This window comes from Mustela nivalis (assembly GCF_964662115.1).
Source record: "Mustela nivalis genome assembly, chromosome: 1".
Classification (NCBI taxonomy): Eukaryota; Metazoa; Chordata; class Mammalia; order Carnivora; family Mustelidae; genus Mustela; species Mustela nivalis.
The window spans coordinates 8,123,165-8,135,744 of NC_139020.1; the positions used below are offsets into that span (position 1 = coordinate 8,123,165).

Consider the following 12,580-nt stretch of genomic DNA (forward strand, 5'->3'; position numbering starts at 1 on the left):
ACAAGGGAAAGGTGTTGTGGAGATGTGGGATTTGGAATTTCACTCCGGGGAAGGTCGGGCGCACCCTCCCAGAAGGTGGGAGCAGTGCCGGGTTCCGGTTCCGACGGAGAGGTTCCAGTGAAGGCCGCAGACTTGTGGTGGGGATGCAGGTGGGCGCCGAGGGCAGGCTGCCCTGCAGCGGGTGTCACGGAGTGCGGAGAGCGCCGGCCGGTTTTGAACTGATGATTGTCTTTTCTGTTCGTGTTTTAGCAGTGCACCTGCAGGACTGTACTCTGAAGGCCCTTGAAGATCAGGCCTCAGACCAGCAAGCCCAGACCCTACAGCTGAATCGCAAACCTTCCACTGAGACTCAGCCTGAGTCCGACGTTATGGCATGTGTGGGTAGAGAGGACCCCAAGGTTCTTGGTGCAGAACCCACTCTGGGGAAAGGGGGTGCCTCTGGCAGCGAGCCTGCTGGGGACCGTGACAGAGAAGTGGGCTCCGTCGAGCACTGTCCCCTCCATCTGTCTAGCTGCCACGAGTGTCTCGAGCTTGAGAACAGCACCATCGAATCTGTCAAGTTTGCATCTGCAGAGAACATTCCAGATCTTCCCTACGATCACAGTGGCAGTTTGGAGGATGTTGCTGGTGACACCCACCTGGAGAGAGAAGGGAGGAGAGTCAACGTCACGGGAAAGGCCCCCAACATTCTCTTCTACGTGGGCTCTGCCCCCCAGGAATCCCTGGGCAGGTTCCAGGAGATCCGGTCTGTTCTGGCTGACTGTGTGGACGCTGACAGCTATACACTCTACCACCTGTCACGGGAAAGTGCTCTCAGAGACCCGTGGTCAGACAACTGTCTGTTGTTGGTCGTTGCCACCCGGGAGGCTATTCCCGAAGACCTGGCCCAGAAGTTCATGGCCTACCTTTCCCAGGGAGGGAAGGTGTTAGGCCTGTGTTCCTCCTTCGCGTTTGCTGGCTTCCAGGTGGTGAGGAAGAGCGTGCTCCAGGAAACAGTCCAGAACTTGGTTTTCTCCAAGGCTGACCAGACCCAGGTGAAGCTCAGTATCCTGAGCAGTGGCTACGTTTACGAGGAAGGCGCCGGGGAGCGCCGCAGCCTGGGCAAGCTCCAGGGTCACCTGGAGAATGCAGACAAGGACAGGCTGATAGTGCAGGTGCCTTTCGGAGAACATGGAGGAGAAGCTGTCCTTTGCCAGGTACGGAGCTGGCATCGTGTGGGGATCTCTGGGGACCTGACAGCGAGTTTGCTCTTTAAGACCGAACACCAAAAGGGTTAAGAGTCTGTGCTCTGTGGGGCACTTTGGATCCCTGGCTGGGACTTTTTGCTGATGCTGAATAGGTTTAGATGAGGGCTTTCCTGCCACATGAATATCCGATTTCACCAAAACACTCGGGATGGAGGAACAAAGCAGAAGGTGTCATGGTTGATTAAGGGCTGCTGGTTAACCGAGAGTTAGAAAATTCTCTCATTTTGATCTGTGCTGGTAATAAGCTTTCCAAAATGCATTTGTCTACTCTCTTATCTCAAAGCACACTGTGATTGATATACTCAAACCTTTTAATTAATGTGGGGAGTTGAGAGCACCTTGGGCTGGTGATTTTTGGTGCCAATAACCCTCACATTACAACCTTGTAGTCGATGGCGGGGGTTGTGTGAATGCCCACCAACTGTGCAGTAGTGAGTGTGGAAAACTTACCAAGTCCTAGTTCTTTCATGATTTTGTCAGTCTTTAAGTGCCGAGAAAATTTCAGGTAGGATATTGAAGCGGCTTAAATTTATGGCACATTAATACAACTGACCCTTGAATAACATGGCTTTGAACCACGTGGGTCCACTTGTGCGGCATTTTTGGGTTCAATACGATATAGTACTGTGAATGTATTCTCTGTTCTGCATGGTTTTCTGAATAGTTTTCTGCAGCTTACTTTATTGTAAGAATAGAGTATATAATATGTATAATATACAAAATGATTCATCATGTTATCGGTGAGGCTCCCGGTTAACACTAGGCTGTTAGTAGTTAAGTTTTTGGAGAGTTGAAGTTATATGCGGACTTTCCACTGCACAGAGAGGCCGGTGCCCCTCACCCCCACAGTTGTTCAAGGCTCAGCTCTATATAGGTGAGGAGAAAGTGGAAAGGGAAAGGAAAGGACAGGCTACCCCCCCTTCCCAAATCCTTTGGCTCATCTCCTGATTTTTTGTCCCCACTTTCTTTTTCCTGTTCCTTTTTTGTTTGTGAAGCTGGTGGGAGCAGGATAGACTGTTTCCAAATTCCTGATCATCGACTGCAAACTTTTTAATGCTTTAAGGTGGAAAGTTTTTGTTAGAGTTAGATGAGCCCTTGTGCTTAAGGATTTGTTATCTAAACAGAAAGTTAAGTAGATGTAGATATTTTACCCAAAGTAGTTCCCAGGATGAGTGTTAGAGATTTTATTTTATTATAGGGATTTTTTTTTTTTATTGAGTTGGAGAATCGTCTCCTTTTCTTGTTATTTATTTTCATTTCATATGCTGTCCTAGGAGCTAAGACTCTTGGCTTTTCTGACCAAACATTCTTCAGGGGGTCATAAATTTCTTCCTTTACTATCCCAAAGCCCATTCATTTGTTCTTAAGATAATGCTCAGGCAAAGATGCATATAATTAAGAAATCTGGACAGCAGGATAGATGAACGATACAAGCCAAGCAGGTTTCACGTAGGCCGCAAAGCACATGAATCCATTTGGAGGCCTAATACATGTTCCTCTTATCATTTCTCTGTGAAGATGGTAACTATAGCAACCGTGCATTCTCAGAAAATCCACTTAAAAACCCGACTTCCTAGAGCCGTATTTCAGTTTTGAATAGTGACTTTTACCACCCCGGTGCGCAGACTTGTACTAGAAAATTGATTCGGCACCGCTGCAATCCATTCTCTGAGTGACGTGGCCACTGCACTTGCCGCACCATTTAAATTGACCCCGTTACCGTCATAAAATTTGATACTGCAGGCATTGGTCTAGAAAAAAAAAAAAAAGGCAATACGATGCAGCTTCAAAAATCAGATTCAGAGGATTAGAATGTCGTTTTTGATTTTAAATGACTTCCAGTCTCTGTGTGACAGGGTCACTGCTTTTGGCTCAGACAATACCTCGCTGCCGGGAGCGGCCAGTGAATGTTCCTGTGGGCTGGTTAGTTTCCTCTTTCCCTGGTCAATTTCACAGTCTTCATCTCTAATAAATTGAGTAGTGATGTAACCCAGTAAGAGGGGCAGAGCACTTCAAGGGCAAACCACAGCCATGCGGTGGGCAGTGGTCTGGCGGCCAAGGAGCGGCATGGGCACGCCTTGACTGCCAGTCACGAGGAGGAAGGACGTTCTGGTGTGCTTGCTGTGACGATTGCGTTTGCAGGGGAGGTTTACGGCTGAAGGTTAATGCTGACATTGGATCATTGAATGGACCAGGACTTTGGCACGAAGTTGCCCACATGGACTTAAAAGTACTTTATTTCCTCATCCCTGGCGCTGCTGACGTTTCAGGCGGATCCCGTTTTGTCATGGAGCCCTCCGGGCCATGCTCTGTAGGGTGTTAGCGGCCTGCTACCCACTAGATACTGCCGACAAGCAGCTAACCGCCTTCCACTCCGTCCATCTGGGATTGGAGACGTTTTAGTTCAAAAGGCCTTAACTTTACAAGAAGCCAAGGTGTAGAAATGGGCCCATCAGTATGGCAACAGTATTCTAGCTGGGGGTCTACGGCCATACCACCCTGAACGCGCCCGATCTCGTCTGATCTCGGAAGCTAAGCAGGGTCGGGCCTGGTTAGTACTTGGATGGGAGACAGTATTCTAGCTGGGGGATGAGGTGTGTGTTGGGGCCCACGGAGGACCAGGAGTGCAAATCCCGAAGCAGGCGCTGTCCGTCTTGTGACCTGAGGTATAGGGCAGGAGGAGGTCTCACTGCTTCTGTTGTCAAAGCAGCAACTGTCCAAAGCCTGCAAAAGCCCTCCTCACACAATGCCAGTGGTTGTTCATTCATTCTTTCTTAATTTTTTAAAATTTTAAAATTTTTATTTTTTTAAGATTTTATTTATTTATTTGACAGAGAGAGATCACAAGTAGGCAGAGAGGCAGGCAGAGAGAGAGAGAGAGGAGGAAGCAGGCTCCCCAATGAGCAGAGAGCCCGACGCGGGTCTCCATCTCAGGACCCTGGGATCATGACCTGAGCCGAAGGCAGAGGCTTTAACCCACTGAGCCATCCAGGGGCCCCTCTTAATTTTTTTTAAAAGATTTTATTTATTTGAGAAAGAGAGCGAGAGAGAACACAAGCAGGAGGGGCAGAGGGAGAGGGAAAAGCAGAGTCCCCCTGAGCAGGAAGCCTGACGTGGGGTTTGATCCCAGGACCCTGAGATCGTGACCGGAGCTGAAGGTAGACACCTAACCCGCTGAGCCCCCAGGCCCCCGGTGGCTGTCCTCTCTCTTACCTCCTGGAGCTCTGGAGGTCTGCTTGTAGGGTGAGCCCCCCTTTTCCTCCTGGGCCTCGCTCATGTGTGACTGTGGGTTCCACATATCTCACTCCGGGTGCTTCTTGGATCTTCTGTGTTCACTCAGCCTGGGGTGCTCGTGTGCCATTCCTCACGCTCACGCCCTCTCCTCTGGGCCCAGGTCGGGGAAGAACATCACTCATTTTATTTCTGCCACCTGTGTGCTCGCTTCGGCAGCACATATATTTCTGCCACCTGTAAGGGGGTCATCTCCAGGAGAACCACTGGCTTTGTCCGCTGGGGAGGAGAGGCCGCAGTTAGGGAGAATGAAGGGATGAAAGGGACCCGGAATCGGATGCCTTGAAGGATTTCCCTCCTCTGCTGAGTCTCTCTCCACAGCTGTTTGGAGGACAGACTCACTCCTGCCCCTGGACGACAGGAACAGCCCTCCGCGGGCCTGCCGTAGCGTGGGACATGCTGGACCGTCTCTATGAACCTTTTCAGATTGACATCAGCTTTGCACATTTGGACCATTTTGGACAGGACATTTGGACAGTGTTTTTGACTTGGTTAAGTCTTTGGTGGGAATCGAGAGAGATTACATTGCCTGAAGGCTGACCTCTTGCTTTTTGTTTTCATCATGCTCCTGTAACATCAGTTCAGGAGCTCTGAGTACAACAGAAATCCACAGCTCATCCCTGGCAAAAGCGAAATAAAATAAAGCCAACATGCTTAGGTTGCTCAGTATTCTGGCACCTTCCAAGGCTCTAATGGCCAGTTAAAATTTGATCTCAAGAGGACGAGAAGTTCTAGTCTGTTTCTTTATACCAAAGCACATACCACTGATTGGAAATTTCTAGCTGAAAGGAGCTGGAAGTTCTAGCATGTTCCTTCAGAACAAGACAGACAGTTGATTTTTGGGGCTCTTTTATTATTGTTTTTTAAAAAGATTTTATTTCTTAGAGAGAGAGAGAGAGCGAGCATGAGCAGGGGGAGGGGCAGAGGGATAAGCAGACTCCTGCTGAGAAGGGAGCCCGATGTGGGGCTCGGTCCCAGAAACCCTGAAATCAAGACCTGAGCCCAAGGCAGATGCTGAACTGACTGAGCCTCCCAGGCGCCGCTAGATGGGGCTGTTTTAATTTTAAGTGGACCACAAAACCTGAACTAGATAAATGAAGTCCTGAATCTTAAATTCAATCCAGGTGAGAGAGGGTGGTGGGACGGGCATATCTTTGATTTGAATGCCTGCAAACACGCTTACAAAGGTGAACGATGTTCCTCTCCTTCCTGATATTGTTTCCCAGTGGTCATGACTTACAGGTAGGGTGCGAGTTTTCAAATGACCCATCGCGCCTCCTGGAGTTCAAGAGCGACTTTATTATTATTTTTTAAAGATTTTATTTATTTGACAGACTGAGATCACAAGTAGGCAGCGAGGCAGGCAGAGAAAGAGGAGGAAGCAGGCTCCCCACTGAGCAGAGAGCCTGATGCGGGACTCGATCCCAGGACCCTGAGATCATGACTGAGCTGAAGGCAGAGGCTTTAACCCACTGAACCACCCAGGCGCCTCTTCAAGAGTGACTTTAGTTGGCGTCTCAGCACAATCCTATTTCTAAGTTTTTTTTTTTGTTTCTTTTTTTAACATAATGCATCACTTATTTCTGGGGCACATGTCCGTGATTTATCATTCTCACACAATTCACAGCACTCACCACAACACGTACCCTCTCCAGTGGCCATCACGCAGCCAGCAACCCTCAGTAAGCATTAAGAGTCTCTTATGGTTTGTGGTCTGTCAACTAATCAAGTTTAGCCACTTGCCCAGGGTCGCCCGGCTGGTTAGTGGTACAAGTCGGAACCCAGGCAGAGTCTGATTCCTGTCCAGGCTCATGTTCCAGCACCGCCTTTCCGCCCGACAGCCGTGATTTCAGTCGGCGCCTTTGAATCTTTTTACTGCTTGTCATGACTCTCCAAACGGTCAAGTTCAACGTTTACATACTGTTGATGATCAGAAGGATTTCTGCTGAGGTTTTCAGAAACACAGGTTAGGAGGCTGTTTCTCCTAAGGTCGGCAGGTGTCCCCAATTCACGACTTAACGAATTGGTGCCTTTTTTTCTCAGGCGCACTTAGAACTGCCTCCCAGTTCTGCAGCGGTGCGAGCCCCGGAAGACTTTGATCTGCTCAAATCAAGCAATATCAGAAGATATGAAGTCCTTAGGGAGATCCTGACAACACTCGGCCTAAACTGTGACATAAAACAAGTTCCTGCCTTAACACCTCTTTACTTGCTGCCTGTGGCCGAGGTGAGTGTCTGCCCCGGCGGAAGGGGACACCTCGGTCGTCTCTCTTCCAAATGGTGTCCCTGTTGTTTCTCCGTGGTCTCGATTTTGATTTCTGTTTCTCTTTAGCCTTTGGGGTCGGGAACCATCTTAAAGATATCCAAGTATAACTGGTATTTTGGGGGTTTGTGTGCAAGGGAAGGAGGGAAGACTGTTGGAGTTTAGAAGTTGTTCTGTCTGAAAGGTCACGGCCTATCCACGTTAGGGGGCAAAGGGTCACTCTTTCATGTATCAAGAGTGTGTTTGGAAACCACAGTTGATTCATTTGGGATTAAAGACCTTTGTTTTGATCCGGGTCTTTCTCAGGGAATGTTTGGATGGGAACAATCCCAAGTTTCCTTTCATTCGTGCTGATGTCTGCCATCTTGTGGCAGAAGGGGCTCCGAGTTCAGTTCCTAGGGCTTAGGGGTGTCTAAAAGGAAAATGCCCGCGGAGCTGGGAAGGTATTCAGGAGTTTTCCTGGACTTTGTCTGCATTTGATGCCTGTGGTTGTTACCTGGTTTGGGCAGTTTGCCAGATTCGCTGGGGTGTCTCCTCCTGCTAACCCCTTGGCTTTGCCAAGCTGTCGGTTTCTTACTAATTGTGGCAAATTATTTGGAGGTCTTCTTTCTATCTCCCCTGATAGGGAAATTTGTGAATTTAGTGTGATACAACCCTGCAGTTTCAGCAAGTGCTTGATCATCGCAGTGAATTTAAACACCAGACGTACCTGCTCGCGCTTGAAAAGAACAAACTTGGGGCGCCTGGGTGGCTTAGTCTTAAAGCCTCTGCCTTCAGCTCAGGTCATGATCCCAGGGTCCTGGGATCGAGCCCCGCATTGGGCTTTCTGCTCAGCAGGGAACCTGCTTCCTCCTCTCTCTCTGCCTGCTTGTGATCTCTATCCCTCAAATAAATAAGTAAAATCTTAAAAAAAAAAAATTAGGATACCTTATGGGATTGTCTGAAGTTCACAAGAAATAATATGTGTGAAAGTTTGGTACTAATTATATAATTTAAAAGACAGTCCAATTATTAATATTACTAGATAATTGATAGGTTACATGTGTATAATATACCCAAAAGTGCCTGATACCTAAAAAGATGCTGGGTAATGTTGTAAATTTTAAAAATGAATGATATTGTAACAGATGATTTTTTTGCATTTAGGAAGTATCCCTTTATTGCATTTTCATTATGGTTTTTAGTCAGTTTGCACTCTCATTTTATTTTCTTATTAAAATTTTTTTTTCAAGTTTATCTATTTTAGTAATCTCTTTTCCCAGTGTGGGACTCGAACTTACAACCCCCAAGATCAGGAGTCCCATGTTCTTCTGACTGAGCCAGCCAGGTGCCCAGGACTCTTTTTAATGGGTGCTCTTGGGGATTCATGGTATGACTTTGGTTGTGCCTTTATCTCGGGACTCAGGACTCCACATCGTCTGTCTCTATTTTTAATGTTCAGTTAATAGGAGGAAAAGCATCAGATCCATCTTGTGACTTGTATTAAAATAAAGTGGGTCCTCAGAACTTCCCCTCCTATACATAGCCCCCCTGCCATCCTCCCACAGTGGAGGGATGGGGCAGAGCCTCGTGGGTAAGGGTTACTGGTCCCAGGGGAGCTGTGACTATTACTTTCCTAAATCTTCTCTCTCCTTCCTTTCCTGGTCTTAGAGGGCCAAGACTGGATATGTGAGGAAAGGTCTGCTGTTCTGAGGTCCCAGAGCGAGATAGACCAGGCTGGCCCTTGGCAGTGCTCTATGGTCTTTCCTGGGAGTTCCGGCCACACTGGTCATGGGACTCACCCGTCTGGATGTATCAGTGAGGAGGAAACCGTGTTCTCAAGGTTGAAACTCTAGGCATTTCTGTGGTTCTTTAGGGTGGGTATGACCTGAAACACCTAAGCAGAGGGTTTGTGTTGTATGTCTGCTTATATTACTGTACCAGTAGATGCTTCCTAGTTTTGTCTGTTCCGTTCTTCAGACTGCCTGTGGGTGTGGGGATACATTTCTCCTAGTGATTGGCGACCCTCACTCACAAACCTTGGGAATGAAGTGTTGAATGAGATTAAAGCAAGTTATTTGTTCTATATGTGGACACACAGATGCCTCACACAGACTCCAAGCCTACCAGGTTCCTCTTCACATAATAACTTGGGGAAAGAGCAAGTTTCAGAAATGTTCTTTTTCCATTTTCGGATTTTCCCATTGGTCTGGTTGCTCTCAGATCTTTACTGCGGATTGCTTTTTCTCCCGACTGCTCTTCTCCAACTTCCTTTTCTCTTGGGGAGCCCAAGGCACCGAGGGTGTGAACGTGCGGTTGCTGTGTGTGTCCTCGTTTCTTCGTTTTATCGACTCCTGCTAGAAGATTTTGAACCTGCGGTTAAAGGAAATACAAGAATTCAGAGAGTTAGAGTATGTTTTCCCGAAATACACTTAATCGTGCAATGAATGTGAAGGTAGACTGAGCCCCACCTCGATGGCCTTTCTGGAGGCAGCTGCATAATTCCTCGGGGTCGTCTCCTTATGCCAACCTGGAGACATCTGGGAGCATCTTCTAGCCCTTCATTGTGCGGGTGGCTCCGCGTTTGCAGAGCGTTTGGGATGACAGACTGGGAAGAGAGCTGGGTGGTACGTTCTGTTTAGTTTTCTTTCCTGCAGCCTTCCTACTAGATCTCATGGATCTGCCTGGAATTAAGGCACGTGGAGAGGATGTTGGCTTCCTGGCATCTGTACCCCACGGCCCATCCTTAGATCCGTCCCCTACAGGCCCGGCAGTTTCCATGCCTGCGCCGGCTCAGGCTCCCGGAATCCACGCTGTGCTGTTGGGAATCGGCCGCCTCTCACCGCATGGTGTCGCTGCAGAACTAGGCTGCCCGGGGAACAGACACCCCTGGACTGGAAGCCCTTCCGAGACTTTTTTTCCCTCTCTGCACCAGCTCCGCATATTCTGCTGTATTGGTGGCACTTTCTTATGGGTCTGCAGGAAATCTTTCAGCGCCACAGTTAACAGTCATCCTTCCTCAGGCATCTTGCTGTGTCCTAGCACCGTTCGAGGATGGAACGTGAAAGAACACAGTAAGCACGCGACCCGAATGGTTTCGCTGCCTACCAGCTGTGTTTGCAGAGCTCGGTGCCGGTGCCGAGGCCCTCACTCTTGTAGTGCAAAGTACAGAAGATTTACGAGGTACCTGGGAGCTTCCCCGTTACTGCCATACAAATGGAAAACAGGAAGATGGTGATCGAGGTAGGAAAAAACCCTCCCCCAAAGCACAGTCCACTCTCGGCCTTTGCTGGGGGTGTGTTCTGAGACCTTTCCCTGCACCCACACGCCCCAGCAGCATGTGATTTCCCCTGTAAAATCCAGTCACGTGTGGCCTCATTCGCGTCCCCATGCACGACACCGCGGGGAAGCAGGGCTCTGCTGAGGCCCGCCCCTGGGGGACCAGGGACTTCCCTTTTAACCAAAACTCCCAGGGGCAGGATTGAAATTCAGGTCTCAGCAAAATTAGCTCTGTCAAAGCAAACAAAACCCACCCGTGGACACCACAGACGTGTCTATAGAAAAGGGACTGGAGGGAAATCCAGATTCTAGGGTATATTTCTGGATGGTGGGTTCGGGGTGGTGATACTAAACTTCTGTATTTTCTTTTCTTTTTTTTTTTTTTAAAGATTTTATTTCTTTATTTGACAGACAGAGATCACAAGTAGTCAGAGAGACAGGCAGAGAGAAGGGGGGAGGCAGGCTCCCCACTGAGCAGAGAGCCCAATGCGGGGCTCAATTCCAGGACCCTGAGATCATGACCTGAGCTGAAGGCAGAGGCTTAACACACTGAGCTACCCAGGCGCCCCTAAACTTCTATATTTTCTAAATTTTCTGTAACATACATGTATCATTTTTGTAACGAGCAAAACCACTTATTCAAAATGCACACGGGAGTACTCTTACTGGACTCTGAAGGCATCCCAGAAACAGTCACAGCTTGAGTGTTAAGAGGCAAGGATTTAAAAAAAAAAAAAAAAGATGTGTGTAGGTATTGATGGTTTATTTAATATTTCGCATCTATTAATTACTCTAACGGCGTTAGCTTTGTTAGTAATGACCTAACTCTAGTGGACGGCCAGTGACGGCTACACTGCTGGGTTTAATCGCGGCTCTCTTTCCTGTGTGGGTGCCCCGGGGGCCGCAGCACTGAATTCACACCTGTGGGCGGAAGGTGCTTCTGGGGGTCCTGGGGGTCCTGGTGGAAGCTCGTCATTGAGTGTCCCCACCCCTGCTGGGATGTTCCTTCAAGGAAACCCTTTCACTGTTTCTCAGAGAAGACCACAGCTGTGCTGACGTCTACACAGGGAGCCCTCTAAAACAGATTAACTTCCTTCCTGGAGGTGAGACCAGAGTGAGAGGCTCAGAGGACACATGGCTGACCCCAGATTTCTGGGCGGCCACCACACTGACCTCCTGCCACCGGTGTTGCCGCTGGTGCTGCAGGAAGGTAGCAGGAATACACCTTCCTGTAGGGGACCCGTGTGTGTGTGTGTGTGTGTGTGTGTGTGGCCCCAATTGGATAGAAAAACACAGCTCATTCCCTTGCAGCACTGAAGTCCCATGGAAAAACTGGCCCTCTTATTTCCATTTCTTTGGGCTCTGTTTCCAGTTTTGTCTCTGCCGGGCGAGGGTGTGCATGAGCTGGAGGGTTTGCACTTGGAGGGGCAGCTGGTTGATGGGGGCAAGCCAGGATGGGATCGCAGAAGGTCCTTTTGATCCTGCAGGCTGACCCCGGAGAGAGGGGAGAGCATGGGACTGCACACAGCCTGCCTGGCACGTTCCCTTAGCCTGGGACACCACTGCTTGGGGTCTGGGGCTTTCTGAAACGACAAAGCTGCCATTCTTTTGGGCGTTCCTGATGGCTGGTAGCTGATGGTCCGGAGGCATCTGGAGGCAGGCAGGATGTTGGCAGGAGTCCTGCCCGAGAGAGGGGATGCGGAGAGGGCATGCTGTTCCTATGCCTCCAGGTGGAGATATAACCATAACAAGAAGGGACAACTGGGGTTCTTTTTAATGCAGCCATGCAGAGATTGTCATGTTGTGTGTACGTGTGTAATTTCGCTAGTGTGGGTGTTGTGGGATGGGTCCTCTACTCTTTAAAACAAAAACTAGTATCACATTTCATCTGGATTCAGCCCCAGATCATTTGCCGTGGAATGCCCCTCCCCCACCCAGAAAGCAGGTAGGAGTCGTTCCGATATCTGTAAATGTATTAAAATTTCTGAGTGCGGTCCCTTCCATCCTGGGGGTTGCTCTTCTGATGCTGGTTGCTTTAGGAAGAAACCGAGACTAAATCATACCACAGGGTCCTTATTCCTCCTTCTTTAATTGATCTCCTCGTTTAGCAAACATCTGGGGGCCTACCGTGCTTGAGACCTTTCTGTGGAAGTTTCTGGAAAACAGCCACTTTCCCATCTCGTGGCACGCGGTGTAGGTAACCAGGTGCCTCCCCAGGTGTCTACAGCCTCGTCTGGCTCTCACGGTGGCCCTGACAGGTGGGAAGCCAGGGCAGGGGTCCTCACCCCTTGGGAGAGCAAGCCGGGCTGTGGAGAAGGGAAGCATCTCATGTATTTTTTGGAGTTCATTAAAATTCTCTAATTTAAAAGAAAACAAAACTTGCTTTTCGTGTCTTAGCGTAGTGTTCGGCACGACACGCTCCCTCCCTCCGCCTTTCCTCTTAGTTCTGAATCTCAAATAAGTGTGGTGAGATGGAAACTTCTAGTGTTACTTTAGCACACAGCTTAGAAAATAATTTTTCG

The 12,580-nt window shown here is 48.9% G+C and overlaps 1 protein-coding gene across 1 annotated transcript in view; it reads left to right on the forward strand.

Moving 5' to 3' along the window:
- HLCS (holocarboxylase synthetase) overlaps positions 1–12,580 on the forward strand; it is a 205,010-nt gene that overhangs the window by 21,287 nt on the left and 171,143 nt on the right. Inside the window, exons 4-5 of the mRNA XM_082722771.1 lie at positions 250–1,196; positions 6,582–6,764. Coding sequence (XP_082578897.1) covers positions 250–1,196; positions 6,582–6,764 — 1,130 coding nt within the window. The remainder of the gene's footprint in view (positions 1–249; positions 1,197–6,581; positions 6,765–12,580) is intronic.